At 41.6% G+C, this 25,964-nt stretch overlaps 1 protein-coding gene across 3 annotated transcripts in view; it reads left to right on the forward strand.

Annotated features, from left to right (window-relative positions):
- Positions 1 to 460: 460 nt before the first annotated feature.
- The window catches only part of sirt5 (sirtuin 5), a 36,434-nt gene continuing 10,930 nt past the window's right edge, over positions 461 to 25,964 (forward strand). Inside the window, exons 1-8 of one of the 3 annotated variants that reach the window (XM_041184404.1) lie at positions 461 to 591; positions 1,653 to 1,782; positions 10,993 to 11,126; positions 13,188 to 13,413; positions 17,381 to 17,468; positions 17,956 to 18,009; positions 20,493 to 20,616; positions 24,821 to 24,936. In XM_041184404.1, coding sequence (XP_041040338.1) covers positions 1,671 to 1,782; positions 10,993 to 11,126; positions 13,188 to 13,413; positions 17,381 to 17,468; positions 17,956 to 18,009; positions 20,493 to 20,616; positions 24,821 to 24,936 — 854 coding nt within the window. In that variant the 5' untranslated portion in view covers positions 461 to 591; positions 1,653 to 1,670. Of the gene's footprint in view, positions 592 to 1,074; positions 1,199 to 1,652; positions 1,783 to 10,992; positions 11,127 to 13,187; positions 13,414 to 17,380; positions 17,469 to 17,955; positions 18,010 to 20,492; positions 20,617 to 24,820; positions 24,937 to 25,964 lie in introns of those variants that run through there. The other 2 variants (XM_041184403.1, XM_041184402.1) reach the window with 2 other exon arrangements.

Consider the following 25,964-nt stretch of genomic DNA (forward strand, 5'->3'; position numbering starts at 1 on the left):
GGGAAGGGTCGCTGCCTAAGACCTTTCTGCCACAGTGCGCCAAGGGACTGGGAACTGTTTAAATCCCCTCAGGCTGTACAGCTCAAAATGAATGTCTTCAAATTCATTTATTGTATCGATGCATTTCATGATAAACGTTGTAAAAGTTGAACCTGATTGTATTTTTGTGATGGTGATTTTGAAATGGTTTGAAATGTTGTTGAAGATATTTTATGAATAAAGTATATTTTTGCAAAAAAAAAAATACTAATTTGGGTAAGTGCAAGATTTTCCATATTGGATCCAGTACGAAACTTTATCAAAACTTGTATTTATATAGTATCTTTAACATAGTAAAAATGTCCCAAGGTGTTTCACAAGAGTGTTATCAAACAACATTTTATGTGAAGGCATTAGAGTGGGTGGAGCAAAGATTCATGAGAATAGTTCAAGGGATGAGGAACTTCAGGTAAGTGGATAGATTGGAGATGGGTTAGTTTCCTTGAAGAGTTGGTAGAGGTGTTCAGGTAGTTAGGGATAAACTGTTCCTATTAGCAGAACGGTCGAGAACCAGGCGACACGGATTTGAGATGATTAGCAAAAGAAGCAACGGTGAGGAAAAGTCTTTTTTATGCAAGCAGTGCTTAGAATCTAATGCACTGCCTGAAAGTGTGGTGGAGGCAGGTGCAATTTAGAGGCCTTCAAAACAGAATTTGAAAATTATCGGGAGAAAAAATTTGCAGGGCTAAGGGGAAAGGGTGGGGGAGCGCGCCTAGGTGCGAGCGGGCACGGACGCAATGGGTCAAACGAAGGCGTCCTTCTGCCTTTTTTTTTTAACCATTCTCTGAAATAGATTCAGTCTTTGATCCTTGGAAGACATCCTCTCTTTTTGGCACTGTAACATTCTCCTTAATGACGAGTGGAGCCGGCACTAAGAGCGGGGTTGTATTTAGGAGACATTTGCAGGGCTGTCTGATTAAGATGAGTTGTGTGGTTATTGGCAGATGCTCTGTGTTGTGGGGTAGCCTGTGTTGTGTACAATGACCTAACAGAGGGACGTGCCACTCTCCACGCTGTACTGAGCGGAGTAGCCGCCGGTGCTGCAGGTGGCGCCCTCTTCCTCTGTCTGAACAGCCACTTCTGCTCGGTGCGGGAGGGAGCAGTTTGCTGCCGTCTGCTGCTCTTCCCGCCGCTTCTCTAGCAGCGCAGGTAAACTGGGGTAAGGTTAATGGAATCGGTAATTTTACGCGGGGGTTTGGAGGACACCGCAATTTCCGCAGCTGGTTGACCGGGGAGGACAAGGGTGACCAGGGGGCAGCCTGTGGGCCGCGGGACCTCGGGCTGGATCTCGGTTCCCCGCCCCCAAGCTCGAGTCTTTCAGGGACATGGCAAGATCCGAGTTGGCCCCTTGACATGATCATGTTAGAGTGGACCTTTAAGACACAGTGGTTCAGTCACACGCAGGAACAGGAACAACTTCAACCGCACCCCGCACTCTGCCCTTGTCTAATGTACTTTCAGCTCCTCCTCCCCCCCCCCCCCCCCCCCCCCCCACACGCTGGAGTGAAATCACCCTGATTCTGTCGTTATTGAGGATACAGCAGGAACTTAATTACTTGTAAGGTTTCTTTTTATCGTTTTTTTTTGCTTTAAATTCGTTTCTCTTGTTTCAGAATCAGCCTGTAATTGCAATGATTCTTCTTAAGTTCACCGCCAGGAAGCTTGTTTCGCAGGTGGGAAATTGCTTTAAGCGACCTTCCAAATTGCAAGTGACCCAGATTGAAATGAACCGCCAAAGTTCAGGTAGGTACTTTGTTGAGAGCAGTAATATAATGAGGTAAAACATCACGTAAAGCTGCGTCATGAAACATCTAATAGTTAAATAATTATTTAATGTAACTGAATTTCTCATTTATAGTGGGTATTGGGGCTTTGGAAAGGGTGCAGGGCAAGGCTTCAGTTGCTCAAAATGGCCTAGGTCTAAATAATTTAGTGACATGTAGCTTGGGGATGATTTAATTGAAATTTATAAAATAATGAAGAGGTTAGACTGTAATGTAGATCATTCATTTCAACTGATTAGGTTACAAAAGACCACAGGTTCACACTTACAAGTTGTGCATGGATAGAGTCAGATTGGATGGCGGGCAACTTTCCATTTTCCCAAAAATCTGAACTTGTGAAATAGGTTTTTGGCTCATAATGAACGTTGACTCACTGAATCCCTTCAACTAAGAGTCGAGGCTGTTCTTCGCCGGTGTGGAAATTGTCTCGTGCAACCAGAACAGAGGGGGTATTCTTATCAAGTCAGATTCAAACAGGCTGCGGTTCTTTTCTCTAGAAAAGGAACAGTTTGAGTGACCTGGGAGTTCTTTAAGATTATGAAATGGTTCAATGGCATAGACAAAGTGATGTTTCCACTTGGGGGTGGGACTGGTCCAAAACTAGGGACCATAAATTCAGTAAGGAATTCAGGAGAAATCTCTTTATCCAGAGAGTAGTGAGAATGTGGAATAGCACAGATGTATTTAAGAGGAAGTTAGATAAATATACAAAGGAGAAAGGAATAGAAGGATATAATGATGGGGTGAGAGGGGGCTCTTGTAGGGCATGAATGCTGATGCAGATCATTTGGGCCAAGCAGTCTGTCTGTGCTGTCAACTCTATGAAGTACGTATCCTGAAATGTTAACTGGACTAATTTGATGTAAACTACTTTTTATTGCTAAGTGTTGTCAAAAAAAGACTGCAGGTTTTTTCCCTAATTGGCCTGCGTTATAATTGTTTTGTCTCTTGGGATCATTATGGCTCAGGGTGAGGATTGTGTACACTTTGGTGTTTAAATCATTACACCCGTATAGGACATGCTGGTTGAAACAGTAGTTAATCATTTGTGTGTTTCGTGTTTGGAAAAAGTGCTTGAATACTAACTTAAATAATGGGTAGTTAGTACAGTAGCTCAGGCGGTGGAACATTTAAAAGTGAATTAATTGGTTGCTTTCACCTGACTGGGTCTAGGGAGAGCAACGCTTAACTTGCCTCTATGTGCAGCACTCTGTCTTGTATTGATGTTTGGTATCACTCTGTATAGATGAGTTGGAAGATTACTTGAAAGGCTGAACTATGTTCAGCGTGTTTGTAAAAGGAATGTTTATAAAAGCTCCTGCAGACTAGACAAGAATATAATGATCTGGGTTAGCAGCATCAGTGCATCAATGCAGTCAATGCACAGGCATTGGTCCCAAAATGACATGCAACAGACTGTGAATCAATGCAGAGGTGATTTATTCATCTGTACTTGTGTTATGTTATTGAATTATGCCAAAATATTGAGGTGGACAAGCAACTGAATACTTCTGGTGGGACAGAAGCAGTGAAGGTTAATCTAACAGCTGAGCACAAAATTCACACAATGGTTCTTAAGGGTTGTGTAGGCTCTAGAAATCAAGTTTATATTTGGGAGTACCACCAATGACAGAAGGAATATTTTGCTGAAGTTGATGGAGATTTAAATAATAATTAACAAAAAAGAAACTTTAGAAACTGGAGAGCACATTGTATATAAGGGACAAAACTTGTATTTATGAAATGTCTCCTAAGCATCTCAATGTGTAATCCAGCCAATGAATTATGAATGTAGCCACTGTTTTGTAGGTAAAAGCAGTAACAGATTTGTGAACTGCAAGGTCTCTCAAACAGTGGTCACTTCTGGAAGGTTAGCCTGTTTCACTGGTTAGTTGAGATCTAAATGGTGGCCAACAGCAATAACTTGCATTTGTATTTTCTTTATAGCTGGGTTAGTCAAATAACTGTTAATTGGTAAATATGCAGTTTTGCAAAATTTTGTGCAGCTTGGACACCACCAAAAAAGCAAAAATGAAGCTCAGATGTGAGTATGCCACTTGGACTTGGGGCAATTTAACATGCACTATGACTTGTGACCACGTAGTCGGAATCCTAGCAGCAAAATAATTTATTTATTCTTGAGTGGCATCAGAAAGTATTCTAATATCTCTGTCCTATATGACCCAAAACTGAGCTTCAGGCTCTGCATACTACTCATTACCAGGACTTTATTTACATCCTGCAACATCATTAATCTCTCCCTTGGCTCCCACTCAACTTCTACTGAAACATTAACCTCTACTGTGTTGACCTCCTTCCACCTTGAAGTCTTGATTTATTCAGAACTCCATTGCCTATATCTTGTTCTGCACAGTATCACAAATCACTTATTTGGCTGACCTCCATTAGCTACTAATGCCTCAGTTTCAAAGTTCCTTCAAATTTACTTAGATGGTTTTGTTCCACCTGTCTCTGCTAGCTTCTCTAGCCTCATAGCCCAGATGTGCTTAGGTGATGCATGCTGGCCGTGAATGTGTCTTCCACCCTGTCCACTCCAGCAACAGTGGCAAAGTCTTCAGTCATTGGGGTTCTATACACACTTGTATTTCTAGTCTCGGCTTTGCTACCTCTTTCCTTGCCTTTAAAATTGTTCTTAAATGTGTCTTTTCAGCCACGTTTTTGGTCAGTTCTCTCCCCTTCCTTCTGCTCGCTGTTTGTTTTCGCATATGTGAAGAACTTTAGCACTGATAGGGGAAAATTTTGACCACGGGCAGACTCGGCGGGTAGTGGCGGTCGGAAAGCCAACCGTCGCCTGCGATTGAGGCTGGAAGGTGATTTCACACTGGTGGGCCAATTAAGGCCCGTCCAGCGTGAAAGTCGGCTGGAGAACCTCTGAGAAGGGGTGGGCGGGGGCCTGTTGTCCGCCGGGTCCAATGGCAACCTGGCGGCCAACTCAGAAGCAGCTCAAGCAGCCCGTCTCGCAATAGCGACGTGGCTGCGACCCAGGAAGGTGAACACATGTGGGAGGTGAGGTCAGCGGGGCAGCCACCCCCACCAAATTTCCCCTACGAGTACCTCGCTGCCCTCCTGGAGGTGGCTGCCAGAAGGGACTCCCTTGTCTCCAGAGATGGGAGGAGGAAGCCATCGCACCTCACCAAGGTGGCATGGGAGGAGGTGGCAGCCATGATGTGGTGCGGCGCACCTGGCTCCAGTGCCAGAAGTGCTTCAATGACCTGAGGAAGGATGAGGATGTGTTGGCATGGGCCAGTGTACTAAAGTGTTTTGGGCTGGCAGTTCCCTGTGGACCTCGGGTGCTAGAGTCTGAGTACCAACCGTCAGTGACGCCGGAGTTGGCCAAGGGGGTGAGCCCTGGTTGCTTGGACTGAGTGCCTTGCAGTTCAAGGGCCACAGCTCAGATGTGCCCTGTGAGGTGTTCCTCAGGTGGGGTTGGCCAGGCTGTAGTGGCGCTGCAGGTGGAGAGTGGACTATTTAATGATCCTCTGTCCTTTCAGGAGAAAACATTCCACAACAGTATTGAGAGGTCGCGGACTGGGGGTGGGACCCCCACAGCACCTCATCCTCTCCTGTTATGAACGAAGTGCCTTGGAGCTTGAGAGGCGCCATGCACCACGGTCTACTGACCGCGGTGAGGTTGCGGTGTCAGGCAAAGGTAAGAGTGCAGTGCACTGAGGTGAAAATTTCGGCTTGTGCAACCATTCTAGTGTAGTCTCTTCATTGATGTGAGCCTCGAGTCCCCATTGATAATTGAAAGATGAGGGCATGATGCAGATCTCCGTTCTCTCACCAGGGTGCCTGGCATGCACAGTGAAAGTGCGATGACTTTCACTAATGACATGTTCTTCTCCCTTTTAGGTTCACCAGCAGGCATTCGCACTCCGGATCCTGAAGGGCCTCTCCTGACCCCAGAGAACCACCATGCTCCCCACGCACCTGCGTCACACCTTCTCTCTCAAGCAGGCACTAGTGCAAATACCAGCACCTCAGTGGGCATTAGTTCACTGTCTAGTATCTCGGTGCACGTTGGTGAGGGCACCAAAGTCGCTTGAGGTGCAGGCAGAGTGCTCAGGGCGCTGGCATGTGGAGGACTGCTGATGACCAGGACAGTGCTCAGTTGAAGGCTGATGATAGGCCACTGGAGTCGTGCATTAGGCAGCAGATGCTGGACGTCCAGCAGGGTGTGTGGGAGGATCTGGCGGAGATCCATGAGGGTATGCGTGCCATGGTCTCAGTTTTGGAGGAGCATGAGTACTGCGTTGACCCTCGTGGCCGAGCGCACTGCCTCCTCCATGGAGAGATTGGCAACTCTCGTGGAGATGCTGCTCCAGGAACAGAATCAGGTGCAGAATCAGACCTGCAAACCTTCACATAGGCAATGACCTCAGGTAGTCAGTGTCCGTGTGTGAGATGGATGGAGCATCCAGTATCCCAGCTAGATGCCCAACCATCAATGGTGAGCAGAGAGGTCCAGAGTGACCTCACATTGGGACACAAGCTGCTTGTCGTCTCTGCAGGTCCTCTCAAGGCACTCTGGATGATGGCTGCATCCTCCGCCCTTCTGCCAGTGACCGTGGCATCTGATGAGGTTGCGGCAACTGGAGAGATGTCAGCCATAGCACTGGCCGCTCCCTCCCAGGAAAAGCCAGCACTGGCTCCACTGGCCAGAGGATGACCGCCAAGGTCATCAAGGCCAACAAGACAGCAGAGTCAGAAAGCTGACCCCAAAGCTGGTGCTAGCAAGGGGGGGTACTTAGACGTAGCACCCGTAAATGTAAGTTTAAAGCACGTTAAGCACAAGAGGGGCTGGTCACGGGCGATCTTTTGTTTCCCCCCATTTAGCTTTTTGTTTTTTTTTAATGGTGCGACTACCAACACTGGATATTGTTCAGTTCAAGAATCTGAGAGTTCCAACATTAAATAACATTTGATTTTGTGTTATTGGCCTGAGTATGCTTCATTTGTTCTGTAGGTGCAGGGTAGGGCAGTATTTAATGCTGAACGTGGGTCTCTTGAAAATTTATTGCACAGGCACTCAGTGTATCTTGGGGGGCCAAGGAAAGTGTTCTTTCTGGGATCTAGGATGGAGGCTGCAGCCCTGGCATGTTGTGGTGGTTCTTATTTGGTAGCCTAGCTGAAGGAGCTTTGGATCAGTGCTTCCCTGGTGTCCCTGCCTCCCTGGAGGTTACCGAGGTCTGGCTTCGCACCCTTGGAGTTCTCCTCACCGTGCTTATTTCAAACTAACCACTGGACTCATCAGCCGTGGCCAGTGGAGCTGCGTCAACATCCTCTTCCTCAACTGGGCCCCCTATTGCCAGTGCCAGATTGTGGAGAATGCAGCATGTAACCACTATCAGTGACGCCCACTCATGAGGATATTGCAGTGCTCCCCCTGAATGGTCCAGGCTTCGGAAGCTCATCTTGAGAAGACCAATGGTCCTCTCTACCACCACCCTTGTGGCGGTGTGGCTCCTGTTGTACCGCTGCTCTGCCTCTGTTCTTGGGTGGCGTAGAGGCGTCATGAGTCACCTTTTCAAGGGAAAACCCTCGATACCCAGCAGCCATCCATCCTGTCAAGCTGGAGCACTGAAGAGCCTCGGCACCTGGGAGTATCTCAGGATGTAAATGTCATGTGAGCTGCTGGGGTACCTTGCACAGACTTGCAGAATCTGCAGCTTGTGATCACACACTATCTGCACGTTCATGGAGTGGAATCCCTTCCTGTTGACGAAGGCACCCAGCTCATCTGCAGGCGACTTGATGGCCATGTGTGCAGTCGATGGCATCCTGGACGCGGGGGAACCCAGCACTCGCTGCAAAGCCTCTGGCTTGCTCAGCCTGGCTGGCCTCGTCTATGCAGAAATGAATGAAAATCAATGTACACCTGAACAGAGCTTCTGTAACTAGCTTGACGCAACTGTGGACAGCTGCTTTTGGGAGACTCCACACAGATCCCCCACTGAGTCCTGGAAAGAGCTGGAGGCATAGAAGTTTAGGGCCGCTGTGACCTTCAGAGCCACTGGTATGGGGTTTCCGCCCACACATCTCAGGCTAGATCATCTGACAAATGGAGTTAACGGTCTCCCTGGAGAGCTGGAGCCTCCTTCAGCATTGCATCTCAGACATATTGAGGTAGCTGCATCGCCGCCTATAAACCCTGGCAGCAGGAAAGTGCTGCCTTCTGTGGCCTCTCCCGCCTTGGACTTACTGCTGGCCCTCTGCCCCTTGTGCCTCTCCTCCCACAGGTCCCTCCCCTGGAAGCTGCATTGGGACACCTGGCCTACTCTCCCCTCTGCCCTTCTGTTCCTCAGAAGAGGTGCCTCCAGCAGAGACCACAATACCCTTTACCAGGGTAGTGGAAGGCTGTCTGATACCTGGAAGGGCCCAAACTGTCCGAATCCTCCAGGGACCTGGAAGTCCTGAAACGAAGCCTAGAAATGCTCAGAACCGAGATGGAGCGGTCCAGTTCAAATAAGCAACCAGCGGCAGCACGATCTCCAAAACTTCTCATTACTCTCATTGACAATGCCGCTGACCCCCCCCCACCTTATCCCGGTTGTGGATGAGCTTTGGCAAATTGTGGGCTGCTCGCCTGCCTGTTTTGCACATGCAACGGGCAAGAAATCACACTGGCAATGTTAAATCGCCAATAATTGGGGTGTCAAGGGCCTTAACTGGCCTCTTAATTAATGGCGGGTGCGACTCCATGTGTGTGCCCGCTGACCAAACTGTTGTGTGGGTGCGCGTTGCCATCGGGCTGCTCACCTGACGGCAATGTGTGTCATTTTAAGCTCAATCGGGTTGGGCGCGCACCAGCCCACAGAGGTCAAAATTCTGCCTATAGAATTTTACAGCACAGGAGGCCATTCAGCTGATCAGGTTTGTGCCAATTCTTTGACAGAGTTAGTCCCACTTGCCTGTTTTATCATTGTCCTGTTTGTTTTTCTCTCAAATATCCAATCCCCTTTCGAAAGCCACTATTGAATCTGTTTCCGCAACTCTTTTCAGGCAATGTATTCCTGATCTTAAAACTAGCTGCGTTTTATATATGTTTTTAAAAAAAAATTCTCATCACCACACCTAGCTCTCATGCCAATTATCTTAAAACCTCTGCCATGTGGTTACTGATCATTCTACCACTGGAAACAGTTTCTCCCTATCTATCCTTATCAAAGCCCTTCATAGTTTTGCAGACCTCTGTTGAATCTCTCCTTCACCTTCTCTGTTCTAAGGAGAATAATTCCAACTTCTCTGTCTTCATAGCAGCAGTCCCTTATCCTTGGTAAAATTCCTCTGCAGTCTTTAAAGCTTTGATGTCCTTTCTAAAATCAGTGCCCAGATTTGGACACACTACCTCGCCTAACCAGGGACTTATAAAGATTTAACACAACTTCCTTGTCTTTCTATATTAAGAGGTGAAGAATATTTTATAGGATGGAAATATTGTTGAGTTGTGGGAGAAGTTATTCAATGTGACTCGAATTGCTTCCTCCAAATAAAAGATGTTGCTATGAGAACCTTTGTATGGATCCTAGCCAGGCCTGCTCTATTGTGGGATAAGAAAAAAAAGCTAGCTTTTACATCACAGGATGCCCCAAAGTGCTTGACTGCCAATGAAGTACTTTTGAAGTGTAGTTACTGCTGTAACTTTGGAAGTACAGTAACCAATTTGCCCACATCAAACTCCTACAAGGAGCACTGTGGTAATAACCAGATAATCTGTGTTTGTGATATTGAGGCATAAGAATTGGCCAGGACACTGGGGATAATTTCCCTGCTTTTCAAAATAGTGCCATTAGATCTTTCACATCTACCCCAGAGGGCAGATGAGGCTCAGTTTAATGTCTCATCTGAAAGACAGCATTTCCAACAAAACAGCACTCCACCAGTACTGCACTGGAGTGTCAGCTTAGATATGTGCAACATTCTTTATTCCAGTCCTACTTGGATCCCCTTTTTTTTTTGTTCCCAATACATTGAAGACTGTATTGAAATCAATTTCTGCTCCCATCCTGAATGGGAATGTTTTGTCAACTTTGCTTCTCATTTCCATCCTTGCCTTCATGTGGTCCATCATTGACTCTTCCATTCCCTACCTCAACTTCTCTCTCCATTTCTGGGCCATCAGCCAATATCCACTATAAGCCCATTGACCCTTGACTCCCACAGCTACCTGAATTGCACTTCCTGAAGCCACACACACACACACACACACACACACACACACACACACACACACACACACACACACACACACACACACACCCCCCCCCCCCCCCAACACCTTGCAAGGACTCTATTTTATTCTCTCTCTATCTCCTCCTCTGTCGCACCTTCCATACCAACGCTTCCACCATGTCTTTTTTTCCCCTCCTGCCTAGGTTGACTGTGTTGATTTCTTTTTCTGCTTTCACTGCCACAAAACCTGTCTTGTTCTTCACTTCCACTCCTCCAGTCTTCACCTTCAACAGGTCATTTTCCACCACCTAGTTTTGAACACTTTCCTCTCTCACATCCCAAGTGCAAATATCTTTTTGTTTATCCTTTCAAACCCTTCCTGATTTTTTTCCATAGAGAAAAGGGCCCCAGCCTCTTCAGTCTTTCCTGATTGTTGTACACTCAGTTCTGTTATCTTCAGTTCATTTCAATATGACAAATGCCATATTGTACTTTGAAAGATAATTCAATACAACATCATTAGAATTGTGTAGTAGATCTACTACTGGAGTTTCCTAAGTGGTTCTGAACATAAAGGCAAAATCCTTTTTTAAAAAAAAAATCCATAAACGCACTCTTAATCTTTTTGATTTTTTGACATCATTTGCAGGAGTACATCCACAGAGCAGAGGTAAGCTGAAACTGGTATGAGCAATGAACCTGTACCATTTGTACACAGAACTGTAAATTGATACAAAACATTAATTGTGATTGGGACTTTCAAAATGCCAAATGGGTAATTTTGAGTCTGCTGCCAACTGTGAACCTTGCCTGCTAGAAGTCATTAGCAGCAAGTGCCTGAATATTTGATGCACTTGGCATCAGATGTGGCCCCTCCAAAACCGTGCAGCCTCATGAAATTATGCTTTGAACCTTTATTGTACAACACCTGTTTCTTGATTGGAAATTTTATGATTATTTATTTTTTTGTTTAAAGATCTGGCCGAATTTCGGGAAGTCTTTGCAAAAGCTAAGCACATAACCATTCTCACAGGTGCTGGAGCTAGTGCAGAGAGCGGAGTCCCCACCTTCCGTGGAACAGGTGGCTTCTGGAGGAAATGGCAAGCTCAGGTATGTCCCTGTGATCCACAAAACTAGTAACAGGATATTATAATACATTTGGTAGCTTCATTTCATGTTAAAATGCAATCCTTGATGCCTGTAAATATCCCAGATAGCTAGTTAATTTATTGTATATAGATTGCTATAGCAGCACCATTTCAGCAACAATTGGGTGTGTCTTGCATTTGTGAGAAGAGACTACAAATCCCCTGACATGAAGGAAGGCTGAGGATTGATGTTATTGCTATAGCTCCTATCTTGAGTTTATAAAACCTAGATTAGTATCTTTATTAATAATTGGACGTTAACTATTTGCATTTTTGTAATGTCAACAACCTTTTATAAAATAGATGCTGTTTGACAGGGAGGAAAAAAATGTACATGCGCTGCAGCTTTTATCTGCCATTGTTCAGTGGGTGATGGGCTAAAGTGATGTATACATTTTTTTTCCTCTTATATCCTGTAATGGAAGTGATGCTGTGCAACCCTTGATGAAACATCCAAAACCTTGGAACCAACTCTGTGACCATGAGCTGTTAACTTGTGTTTCAGCACCAATGGAGTTAAATATCATTTGGCTCTCAGACTATATATTTTGTTGGAAATGATGGTATTTTGCGCTGAAATTTAAATTTATAAAGTGCTGGAAGTGCATAGCAAGAAGCTGAAAGAGTAAAAATAAATGAACTGAGTCCTTCTTGTGACTGCTTCCAAGTGATAATGGTACCCTTTCCATATATTTGCTGCAATTTTCTCTCTCTTTCAGATTCCAGTATTTGTTCTTTTGACTTCAGAATATATTTTGTCAGGTTAGCAAGTTTTCCCCTAGGTTTGTGATTTTACTATAGGATAGGATGAGGAGGCAGGACCCGAGTCTATATCAGCCAAAACAGGGATCAAACCTTGTGCTGTTGCCGTTACTTTGAACCACAGGCTAGTCACCTAGCCAACTGAGCTAACTTAGCTATTTCACTTTAATTAAAACGTTCTTGATTTAAGTTTTTAATAAAGTGGCCAAATTGAATTTCATGATTTGAGATGTTGTGTTTGTGCCTTTTTTAGATATGGTTTCCAAAATCAGGGCTAGACTGATGCCATAAAATCTTTGTAAGGTGCTATACAAAATAATTTTAGGGAACCCTGACTCAGGGTTATGGTTGTCCCACAGCAAACATGTGCCCCAATTTTTCACTGAATTGTGAGATTCACCAAGGATTGGCTGTAATGATTAATTCACACGGGACAGAACTTTACTAGTGTTGAAGGGTGCAACATTACAGAGAGAGGATTTTGCACCTTTTTTATTCCTGGAGAAAAAGTAACAAACATTTCTTCAAATTACTGCCTGTTACCTGTTGAACACAAAAAAAACTAAGTTGTCTAAAACATTCAAATTGTAGCCTTATTACTGTGGTTAAGTATTATAAAAGTCCAGATGTATTTAATCTGCCTTTTTCATGGTCACTGTTTTGGAGAAACAGTAATTTTCATTTGCTGGAACAGATTGCCTGCTTGGTATAACATTCAACTGATTGAAATTGGTCAAGGCAGCAAAGTTTACTCACACGAAGTTTACTACTTTGTGTAAATTGCTTATTGATTTGTAGGATATTAAAGCATGTTTGAAAATAGCTTATAATTTACAGGGTTGAAATTTGCTTGCAAGTACCCATTCAAAGCAGTTGTGTCCAAGCTTTGTCTCCAGGGGCCATTTTGCTGCATACCTTGGAACATTAGGGCCACCTGTGAAGTTCAAAACTGGCTTGGACCAGTTGAGTCAAACATTGTTTCTGCACTGTAAGTTCTATCTTCCAGTTAATTTGCATGTGTATCAAGTTGCTGAGATTAACAATTTCACTGTTCAGATTTAGAATTTGTCAATGAGACAGCAATACTAAACAGCACTTTCCTAATCTTCAAGCCCACAAAGCACAAACTGAACAAACCAAATATAATTTAGGTGACTGGCCCTCGTGAGCTGCATGTGGCCAATGGAGGCACCAGCTCATACACCCCTGATGTGTATTCTTAGACGAGGAGTGTTTTGCATGTGTACTTGTCTATTAACAGGACTTGGCTACCCCAGAAGCATTTTCAAGAAATCCTTCTAGAGTATGGGAATTCTATCACTACCGCCGTGAACTGATGCTGAGTAAAAGCCCAAATTCTGCACACATTGCTATTGCTGAATGTGAGGCTAGACTGAGCAAGCAAGGCCGAAAGGTTGTGGTCATCACTCAAAATATTGATGAACTTCATAAAAGAGCAGGATCAAAAGATATATATGAAATTCATGGTATGTGGCTGCTTTGTACTCTGAAAGACTTGATTTGTAGTTATTGCTATTCATCTTTATACTTGTAATGTCTGTCGTGAGGGGGAAAAAAATAAACTGCATTATTAATAAGGTTGGTGACAGCACAAGTTGATTAATGACCACAGTGAATCTGAGTTTTGCTTGGGTACCCTAGCAGATAAGTGACTAGAGCAGGAAATCCCAATTATGTTCCAACCAGGGCTGTTTGCCTCTGTCACCAATTTGACCAAGGTTCAGATTGGATGTGATTGTTGGTTTTCATACTGATAGTTGGAAAAGAATAACACACATACACATGCCAGTTAGTCTTCCCTCTTTATTTTACTTCATTGCTCTTTCTGCTGCTCTTTGCATTCTTCCTTTTCATCCTTTTTCTTTGTTTCTCTGCTTTTTGCTGAATTTCTTTCATCTCTTTCTGTATTTTAGCCCATTTTTCTTCCCTTATTCTCTAATTAGCTCTTTTATTCTCTGGTTTTTCTGCATGTTTTCCTTTTGGGTGATATTAATAAATTGCAGGCAATCATCTGACACAAAACTCATTGGCCTGGATGATCTTGTCAACAGCGAAGCTGTGGCTTACACTGCTGACTCCACAAAAGAAGCTATCTTACCTGGTTTGTAGTTTGCAGGGGAAACTTTTCTCCTGCAGCAGGGCCTACCATCGGAACAAGAGATGTGGCCTTCCAGCATGGCATAATGCAGGCAAAGGACAGTTTTCAACTGTTAGAAACTATGACTGGAATTTTCCAGTCCCGCCTGCAGCAGAAATCGTCGCAGGTGGGACAGAAAAATTAATGGACCAGTGAAAGGTCTATTGAGTTTGTGCAGGCATTTCCTGCCTGGACCAGAAAATCCCAACCTATAAATTATGCTTAGCACTTTTTTTCACAATTTTTAAATTTGAGCAATGTAACCTTCAAGGTGACCAGTGAAAATCCATTCCATAACAAGGTGGAGTTCATGCTTTTGAATTTAAAGTATCATTTACAATTTACTTTTTAATTTTATATACTAATAATTATTTAGTCATCCATATATCTAGGCAGTTTTTCTGTGTTTTTTAAATCAGTGAAAATTTGTGTGGCCATAACATAAGTTTTAAAACTGCAATTAAAATGAAAAGCTGTTCCACTTTACTTCAGAAAAATATGTGTAACTGGTGCCAAACTAATATAAAAGCAAAAAACTGCGGATGCTGGAAATCCAAAACAAAAACAAAAATAGCTGGAAAAACTCAGCAGGTCTGACAGCATCTGCAGAGAGGAATACAGTTAACGTTTCGAGTCCATATGACTCTGGTGAAGACTTGAAACGTTAACTGTATTCCTCTCTGCAGATGCTGTCAGACATGCTGAGTTTTTCCAGGTATTTTTGTTTTTGGTGCCAAACTAACCCTGAGGAAAATTAATTAATTGTTAATCTTTTTGCTTGAGTGACATAACTGTGGTGACATGATCTCCATGGTCATATAATATAAAAATATGAAATGTTCACAATGACAGACAATTCAACATGTTAAGCAATTCATCTCAACAGCCTTAATGTCCAAAAATGCATTCAGCTTGAAGTTTGTTTTAAAGCAAATAGAAGTTGTTTGGTTAGATCATATTTATATTATGTTGTTCTTTTCTTGATTATTTTAATTTGGTAATTGGTGCTTTTCAATTAAATTGGTGCTTTTAGATGGCGTGGATTAAATAGATGGAGCCAACCAGATTTGAAGATCTGTCACTTTTGTAGTGTACAGAGGTTGGCATTGATCTGGGTTGTTGATTTGGGTTTAAAGGGAAGCATTCCTGAGCAGGCTGTGCACCTGCTAGTAACGGCCCTAAAATGTTTCCAAAAAAAAGTGTAACTTCTGGGCAGTCAGCCAAATTACAGGTCTCTGCCTCTTTAGAAACCAGCCTGACAGAACCATCAGCACGTGCTCCACCAGAGCTCATTTGAGTGCAACTTCTAGTTTTCAACGCAAGTACAATCGCTGGAAGTTGCAGTGCCATTGCAACTGTGAATAGTGGCAAACGTCTCACGACTTTGAGTCTGCAGTCTGTATTGTCAATACAGGACAGAGCCTCCTACTATTAATATAATTAGTATTGTGAACACCTTTCTAATCTGACGATGATCATTTCAAAATTTAAGCAACTAAATGATGTCCAAATTAAATTCGTCTTCAGCAATTATAAAAATTGCAAAAGTCCCATTTTAATTCCTGCTACCCTTTATATTGTTGTTCCAGTTCTTCATTTTTCTCCTATTTCCCTCCTCACAGCCTGCATGTTTAAGAGTCAGTGGTATAAGATGAATACATGCATTAAAATATTTAGTAAAATTAGCAATAAAGTACATGAAAGAAAAGATCAACAATAATTGAGGCACAGACAGTGCTACATTTCTCTTCCCCTACCCCCCACCCCAGCAGTCTTGTATTTTTCTGGCTGCCCTGATTTGACTCTCATTCACATTATTTGCTTCTCATTTGTTCACCCTGGATTTTTTCTATCCTTAAATTTAATCGTTTAAGAAACCATTAAACTTGATGTTCAGGACCTTCCAGGTACACAATTATCAATGACTACATCCATCAGTCTGAACCAAGTTCGCTGTGCTAATCAGGAGATGCACAGCTCCAGCAGTTTCTGGGGTGTAGCAATCTGCAGTGATACTGCTTTCTCTGACTACCTTCTGAAACAAAATTATTTTTAGAAGATAGGCGAATATATATGATGTGTTCCTAATGTCAGCAAATATTCTGTGGTATCTCCTGCATGGGCAGAGGATAGATAAGGTGTAATTGAAGTGTATGCTGCATATTTAGTAACTGCCCATGGTCTTGCCCACAGTCATCAGATGAATATTTTTTCAATTCATGGATACATTAGCAGCAGAGTTGCGCGGAAAGACTTCAGAAATATTATCTGCAGGGCCAGCTGGTGGCCAAAATACTCAAACTATGTTATTAAAGTTGGAATAGTAATATAGAACAGTTGATTTAGTAATGTATAATGGAAAATACTGGCCTAAAAGCAGGACCAAAACCTTTTATAACAAGATGTAAAGTTTTGCATAGGAAGTGCATGCCCAACACTATTTATCGTGCATAGATAAATTATTAGAAACTAGTAAAATTTTCCATACTTCTATCCATCTTGTACATATACACTATCCCTACGTAAGCCTCTGATGGAACCACTTCAATGCAACTAGTTTCTACAAAATGGCTTTGGGTCTATGGTGTGGTGTGCTATCTAAAAAAAAGCTCAACAGTGGAGCATTGACCTTTCCCTAGGCAATCTGTCTGTGAATCCCACTCTTAATTGATGCACTGTCTAGACTTCCTAGTCTGGAAATCTATTGCTTGGAAAGACCAGTTGTCTGGAAATCTTTTGAGCAGACCTAAGCAATTCATCGACTCACCAATCAAGTATTCGAGTGCTGCAACAAAATGAGAAAGCAGGCTCATTAAAGATAATGAGCATGTAACTCCTTATTGTAGGGCACAATATTTTTGGATGCGCAGTTTTGAAGTAAGAGCAGGTATGAAGTACAGTATTAAAATATTAAACATAATTCAGAAGATGATTTGTTTAGTGCACCATTGTATTATCCAGAAAATTCTGAAATCCTGAAATGACTTGACCCCAAGCATTCCGGACCAGAGAGATTACTGTTCTTGCTAATAGGCTACCAGTTAAAATGGCAATATCCTGTGAAAGTGGTGTCACCATACTTGTTTGTAGTTGCGCTGGCATATGAACCCACCATGTATTCACCCATCTTTCCTCTGATCTTTAGGATAACTGTGACTTATTCATTGGAGGAAAGGAAAAAAATTTAACATTAACTCAGCAGATGTATTTTTTTAATCTGTTTCTTCAATGTTTTGCTGCATTTGTAAGTTGATGTTTTGATGTATATTTTAAACTATTTAATTTTGTTCCTTTAGGCAGTCTATTCAAAACACGCTGTACAAACTGTAAGCACGTAGCAGAGAATTACAGAAGTCCAATATGTCCAGCGTTAGCCGGAAAAGGGTAATGACTTAATAGAACTAACTTTGAGATGTATGTGATGATTCTTTAAAGCTACTGAACACAGTGCAGCTAAGAAACCCAAATTGCGTCTTGACTGTTGTTTGTACTCAGCCTTCCTTCAGAGTTGGAATGCCGATTTTTGCCGGCATGTCTGAGGGGTAAAAAGATTAAAAACCAGCTTAAAGACTGGGAATACTTTTCACTGCCTTGTGCATGTTCTATCGAGCTACTGATTTCTCTTGATATCTGTGGTTTGCAATGTCCTACCTAACTCTAACCCTGGATTATTAACTTTTGGGAGTGAAGTGAAGAAAGATATGACAAATAATTTCTTTGGAAATTGGATTAGAACTTGTTTACTGGAAGTAAACATGAGAAATTGCTGTAAATTTTGGCAGGTGCACATTGAAATACTGTGTAGAAAAGTGCTTTAAGGAAGCTGAAAATGTTGCTATAATATATTTACATGTATATTTCTTATTTCTAGTGCACCAGATCCCAATACAGAAGATGCCAAAATTCCAGTTGAAAATCTTCCCAGGTAAAAATTTCTGTACCCTGATCATAGAACACATTACTATACAAAATGTAACGACACACCAGAATTAGGCTCAGGAGTAAGCTATTCAGCCCCTCAAACCTGCTCCACCACTCAATAAGATCATGACTGATCTGACTGTGGCCACAACTCCACTTCCCTGTCTGCACCCTATAACCCTTGACTCCCTTGACAATCAAAAATCTATCCAACTCAGACTTGAATATATTCAATGACTCAGATTCCACAGTTTGCTGGGGAAGAGAATTCCACAGACTAACAACCCGCCGAGAGAAGAAATTACACTTCCTCTCAATCTTAAATGGTAGATCCCTAATTTTTAAACTGTGTCCCCTAATTATAAACGCCAACACAAGGGAAACACCCTCTTGGCATCTATCCTGTCAAGCTCCCTTAAGATCTTTTATGTTTCAATAAGATCACCTCTCATTCTACTTATCTTCAGTGAGTATAGGCTCAACCTTTCTTCATAAGATATCCCCTTCATCCCAGGAATCTATCAAGTGAACCTTCTCTGAACTGCTTCTAATGCAGCTATATCCTTTCTTAACTAAAGAAACCAAAATTGTACAAAGTACTTGATGTGATCTCAGTAAGGCCCTGTACAGTTGTAGCAGCACTTCCCTACTTTTATACCGTTATGGCATGGTGAATGGTAAATGCCGAGCTGCTTAAATCCCAGGGGAAAACTTGAAACAGCTGCCAAAACGTTTTTTTTTTTTTTGCAATTTGTATATTATGAAGAGTGGTTCTGAAATCGAGAAATGATTTCCCCAACTAATTGTGATGATTTTATAGTAAAGATTTATTAAAAGAATGAAGGAAAAAAGACACTTACATTTAAACACAAGAATGGCTTCACACAGTAAACAGTACTTTAAAACAGTTCCACAAATCTTAACTACTTTCAGAGCTAACCTCTCCCTTTTCTGTTAAGCAACAATCCTTATAGATTTAAAATCTATAGCAGTCCAGTAATTTTGCCAGAATGCTATTTTTTCTTGGGGTGTCCCCTGAGGCTGACAGCAACTGATTCTTTGTCTGGCCTTGTTCACACTGTCTTCTGGGAGTTCTGGCCAGCTACCCTCCTGTCTTCTGGGAGATCTAAGCAGCAGCAGCAACACCTACCCCCCCACCCCCAACCTACCCACATAGGCTTCAGGATTTCCTTAAATGCATTTCTTCCCTTTGATCTCGTCTCAACCAGTCTCTTCAGAAATGCTTTCTTCCCAGAATTGATTAAATCGTTCTTTACTTTAGCTCTTAGACTTGTAAAAGCAAACTTACCCTATATTTACCTCATTTCCTTATACCTTTTTACAACCTGCATATACCCGCCTTTGAACTAAAACAATACAATCAAACTATTCCTGTTGTTGCTTTTATGTCAAACTCTGAAGTTCTTCTTGGTTCATTAACATATCAAAACTTCTTATTGTTGACTTTAGACCCTTGCTGTCACTCTAGCTCTTAATCAAATTACAGCCCAACTTCCAGTATATAAGAAAATATGCCAGGGTTATTACTAGAAGAAAAATATTACAATTTCTTGTTTTCTTGACAGTACCCTGTTTTGCTTGCAATAATCACCAACATTCCATTTGCCTTTCTAATCACTTGTACCTGTCTACTATCTGTATATATAAAAAACAACTTGCTGACAAAGAACAACTTGAATTTAGGTGGCATCTTGTCACATCTCTTGGAGCTTTTCAGAATGAATTCCTTTTTTAATATGCTGACTTGTTTAATATAGACTTGATCCAGTGTAGTTTTCAAGTATCCTAATGGAGCACCTCCATAATTCAGTTTTGCAGGATTGTTAAATCTGTTTACCCTGCAAGGAGGGCAAAGTGCCTCTTGCTGCTTTTGCCTACCTCAGGAACGGAATTGGCAGAGCCCTGGGATATTTGTTGCTTGGCTAGTTGGCTGGCAAAAGGTATATGATCAAGGGATGATAAAGATTAAGGCAAGGGAGGAAAGAGCATTATCTGCGAGAAACAAATTGTTAATTCTGTGTTGATTGATCAGAAGTGCTGGGTGAAAGGTATGATCTACAATACTATTTCTCTGCACATTTTAGTCCTCCAACCCCAATTTGGTTTCTGCTTTTCTCAGCCTCATGTATTATAGACGAATGTGTGGAACGTGTTACAAATGCACAAGGAGGAAGTAATTTTAATGGGCTTTTTTTTTTAAGGGGCAGGACTATTGGCTCAATACATTGAGGTGCCACTAAAGAATTGGACATAGGTTTTGTCCCTATTCTGCTCTCGCTTTACAATAATCCGTGTGCTGGATTTCCATCTGTTAATTTGTGGTGGTCTTCCAGGGTCTTCTGGAAGCTGGTACAAAAAATCTGAGTATGGAACAGCTTTTCTCTACAAATGGAATATCAAAACACCTATATATGATGCTAAAGAACTATTTGTTGAAGAGTTTCATTTTCTATGTTATTTCTTTAGGTGTGAAAAATTTGGTTGCAATGGTCTACTTCGTCCACATGTGGTGTGGTTTGGAGAGACCCTAGATTCTGATATACTGATGGAAGTGAACAAAGAGCTTGAGATCTGTGACCTCTGCCTTATAGTAAGTATATATTTTCTTCAGTTACTGCATAGACAGGATTGTTTTCTGAATGTGACCCCATTTCAATGGGAATGATAAGCCAATGTTCCCTTAATACTGAAAAATATTAACAAGTGCAAGAGCAGGTGGTTCACGTTTGACTCACTAAACAAGTAGCATGGTGACCAGTGCCTGTTGTAGCTGATAATTGCTGAGACTCCACATTTCAGTAGCATAACTTGTAACTGGCATTAAGTACTATGAAACCCATCCTAGAAATTCATGTTTGTCATTTATAATTTTCGCAATGCTTGCTTTTAAAAACTCAAATCAAAGACAGAAAAGGACACCATGAAGTTATGCAATGACACAGCTTTATTTCTGACTGGCCAACTATTAAACAGGAAAGGGTCTTTGGAAGGTATCTTCCACATTCAGTAGCCGAAACCTCGTAGGTTCTGGATAAGGTAAACACAGATACAAAGTGAAAAATGTCTTCCTTTCAAAATCAAACTGATCATCCTACAAGATATTGCTGATATTGGAATACTCCCCCAGGAATTAATAGACATCTGCTGCAAACCAAGGTCTGCCTTTGTTCATTCAGTGCTCATATTATCTTCCCAGTTAGGAGTCTTTATGGAAATGAACTACATATATGTCCCTTCCTTCCTATTTCCTTTTTTGTTACAGAGCAGACTTGGAAAAACAACCTCCACCATCAATGCCAACAGAGTTTTTGAATCTGGTATTGCATACTTGTCTGTCAAGCAAAATGCCCCCAGAAATACTTTGTTGGTCCACTTTGTTTCAGCTAGACAAGTCAGTGAACTGGTATTGAAATGGAAGACTGATCAACAGTGATGTTTCTCAATTTCATTTCCAAGATGTATACTATGTGCACTTTTCAGATGGCTCAGTGAATTTATCTAGTGAATGTTGAGCCATACAGAGCAGGTAGATCCTGATGTTTCATTCGACTAAAAGGTGCAGGAAAATAACTGACTTGGATTGTGTTTTTTTCATCAAGTGAAAACTAGAACTTACTGTTGTGACAACGAAGACTTAGATTTGAGAGAGATGGGATGTAAAGTAAATATAAATTATCTCTTGGACTTAACATATGAATTGAATAGTGATTCACTCTCAAGCCTGTTCTGTCATTCAGTTAAATCATGGTTAGTCAGTATCTTAACTCAATTTACTTGGACTGGTTCCATATCTCTTAGTCTTTGTTAGACAAGAATATTATCAATCTATGTTGAAATTCAATTGACTTAATTTCAGCAACTTTTTATGGGAAAGTTACAGATTTCCACTTCTCCATTATAACATCAGAAGAAATAGTTTGTCTCCCTATCAATTCTTCCTTTTAATCATAACCTCAATTAGATCACTCTTTAACCTTATATTTTCAAGGAATTACAAGTGTACTCTATGTAACCTATCATCAATTTAACTCTCAACTCCGGGATCATTTTGACAAATCTGCACTGCACCCTCACCAAGAATATTGCTGAAAAAGACATGCTATCAAAGCTGTCTTTTTCAAGACAGCTCGTAAGAAATTACCAACAGTAAAGGGGGAACTGTAATTTATACTGCATGTGTAGAGTGCTGATTGGTGGAAGTGTTTCCATGGAGGATGCAGTATGGAACAGTTAACTGCCCAACTTTGTTCAAATTCAAACCAAACAGATTGACTCTGATTAATCAAGGCATTGCCTCAATGAATGAACCAGGGAATGACTGTTCCCCAAGCTTTTGTTTAGTTGAAAAAGGCTCAATGTGTAGACATGTTCCTTCTGTCTGCAAAGAACAGGGCGCTATGTGTGTAATCCACACTGCAAGCCTGACTGATGATAAATTGTTTTTCAATGTAATTCTTAGCACAATGAGGATTGTTTAGCAAATGTTGTCCAGTGGCAGAATCACATCTAATGTTGGACAATGTATTTTGAATTTTGCAAACACGGGCTCCTTGGGTATAGTCAGTACTTGCTTGTTACGAACAGCTGGAAGAACGCGCTGGTTGAAGCGATCTGCCAGTTGTCGGGATGTATAGCCTATATACCTGGCATCACACCAGCACTGAAATTTCTATACAATGTTACTTATTTGTGTGATAGGCAGAACATCTTTTTGGCTTAACAGCATAGTAACATCATGCAACAGCTAGCTTCACGAGTTGTTCAAGTTACCTTTGCTGCGGTGCAATGCCTGGAACTGAACGCAAATGTGTTCTAACCAGAGCTTTACACAACTGTCGCATAACTTCCATCCTTTTATTACAATCCTCTTGATGAAAGCTAACAGTTAATTAGCCCTTCAATTTTTTTTAACCAGTGCACTAATTTCTGTACATTGACTTCTAAATTTCTCTGTTCATTCACGGTCCCCAGCTCCTTAGCACTTGGATCAGAATATTTTCTCTCTTGAGCCCAAAGTGGATGACCTCACACTTCTGCACTTTGAGCTCATGATTTTGCCTTATTGTTCAATCTATCAATGTTCCATTTCCACTTGCTGCTCTCGCCTACATTGCTTACTGTGCTAGCTACCTTGGTGTCATCATTTGGATAAGTAGTTCTCTCTTCCTTCAGCTAATTATAAAAATAGTAAAATCTGAGGACTCAGTACAGATTTGGGAGACATCACTGGTCACATTCTGCCATCGAGTGTACATATGCATTATCAATACTGTCATCTATCTCCGAACCAATTCCCTGTCCATAGCAATAAGTTGCCTCCAATTCCATGGGCCTCCATTTTTTCTAATGGTCTGTTCTATGGAACCTTATTGAATCCCTTCTGAAACTATAACATTGAGAGACATTACTATAGTGGTCTCTTCAAATAATTCAGCTAGATTAGACAAACGTGACTTGACCTTGACAAACCTATGCTGGATCTCTTGAGTTTATATTTGTCAAAATTCTCTGGCACTCTGTCCCTAAAGCAGACTTAGAAATATTATTGCAAGGCTAGGTTAACAGCCCACAATTTCCCAACGACAGACCTTAAACTATAGTCTATAGTTTCCTACTTTCTGCCTCCCCACTTTTTGAAATAAGGGTGTTTATATTAGCATTTTTCCAATCCACTGGAACCTTTCCAGAATCCAGGGAATTTTGAAATATTATAGCCAATGCATCCATTATCTCCGCTGCCACTTCCTTTAAGACCCTGGGATGTAGGCCATCAGGTCCTGGGACTTGTCACCCTTTAATCCCAATAGTTTGCTCAGTACGTTTTCTCTAGTAATGGTGATTGTTCTGAGTTCCTCCTTCTCTATATCCTCCGCACTACCTATTACTATTGGGGTGGTACTAGTGTCCTCCACTGTGAAAACTGAGACAAAATATTGATTAAGCGCCTCTGCTATTTCTGTGTTCCCCACTATTAACTCCCCAGTCTTGTCCTCCAAGGGACCAACATTCACTTTAGCTACTCTTTCCTTATATATACTTGTAGAAGCTTTTGCTATCAGTTTTTACATTTTGCACTAGTTTTCTTTCATAATTTACCTTTGCTCTTTTTATTATTTTTTTAGTAACCCTTTGTTGATCTTAAGTTTCCCAATCTTCCAGCCTGCCACTGACCTTTGCAATTTGGTATGCCTTAGTTTTTACCTTTAAGTTATCTTTAACTTCCTTGCTAAAGAGATGTTTCTTGTATGCTTTCTCTTCTGTGATATACCAGGATTGAGTTTCAAATATGCCACATTAAATATGTTTGACCTGCACGCTAATAAAACTCTCCACTTCTAATCCTATCAGCTAATGAAAGGGAGGTGGTGGCATAGTGGTATCGTCATTGGACTGGTTCAAATACCGCTACGGCAGATGGTGGAATTTGACTTCAATAAAAATCTGGAATTAAAGGCCTGATGACGACCATGGAACCATTGTCGATTGTTGTAAAAACTCATCTGGTTCACTATTGCCCTTAGGAGAAGGAAATCTGCCGTCCTTACCTGGTCTGGCCTACATGTGACTCCAGATCCACAGCAATGTTGGTTGACTCTCAAATGCCCCCTGAACAAGGGCGGTTAGGGATGGGCAATAAATGTTGGTCCAGCCCACATCCCATGAACAAATATTTTCTTTTAAAAAAAAGTCCAGCAGCTTGTCCTCTGAAATTTTCTGTGGCAATTTAGTCTTGCTCCAGTTTCAATGCAGGTGAAGGTTGTATACTTAAATAAATCTTTTGAAATTGTTCTAAGGTTGGGACCTCATCGATCGTTTATCCCGCAGCATTGTTTGCTCCCCAGGTAGCTTCGAGGGGTGTGCCAGTAGCAGAGTTCAATACTGTTGTCACAGAAGCCACCACAAAATTCAGGTATGTAGATTTTCCAATACTATGTTGCAGACATGGCGTGTACAATTTTTAATCCACTGGTGTGAAGAAAATTAGTCCTTTCAAGGCACTGGCCTGATTCTGCTGATCTAAAGGATGGAACTCTGCTATGGCAGGAATCTTCAGTAGTTTGGTGAGATCAGGACTTTCCACTCACAAAGCAGCAACAGACTTCCCATTGGCGATGATGCAAAATGCCAGTGGGATCTGAGAACAGGAAAGCAAAACACCAGTGAGGACTAGATGGGATAGATATAGAAAAATAATTTCCACTGATAGAGAAATCAAGAACGATGGGACATAATTTTAAAATTTAAAGTTAGTCTATATAGGAGGGAAATCGGCTCTTTTTCACACATGACAATACAATTTTCCTTTATTTAGCAACCCTCCCCACCATCTCCACCCAAAAAAAAACTGCTGTGGATGCTGGCACAATCAAGACATTCAAGATTGATTTTTTTTTGGATAAAGGTATTAAGGAATATGGTGCTATGGTAGGTAAAAGGAGGAAACATACAGATCAGCCATGATCTAATTGAATGGCTGAGCAAGCTCAGGGACTTGAAAGACCTGTTGATCCTGTGAATTGTAGGGAATTGCCTTTTAAGTACTATACCCCCTTATCAATGCACACTTAAGCCCTATATACTTTTAAAATATCATGCTGTTTGACTGACTGGAAGTTCTCCATCACAGTTAAAGTATCTTAAAAACAATCAGAACTCATGCTATAGATTTGCATGATCCAGCAGTATCTAGAGAATGCCAGGGGTTGAAATATACCATTGACTTTGTGTTTAACGTAAATGAAGCATTAGAATTAATAACAATGTTGGAAGCATTAGACTTTATGAACTTGCAGCAAATCTGGTTGAAATTTGAAAGCATATAATGTAATGGAAACATCAGACTACTTCCAGTCTCTGACTAAAGAAAGCCCCATTCAGTTAGTTATAATCTCTCTGTCCTGGTACCATCTTGGTAATTTTTTTTGCACATATCATTCT

The sequence above is a fragment of the Carcharodon carcharias genome, chromosome 3, assembly GCF_017639515.1.
Source record: "Carcharodon carcharias isolate sCarCar2 chromosome 3, sCarCar2.pri, whole genome shotgun sequence".
In the NCBI taxonomy this organism is placed as follows: domain Eukaryota; kingdom Metazoa; phylum Chordata; class Chondrichthyes; order Lamniformes; family Lamnidae; genus Carcharodon; species Carcharodon carcharias.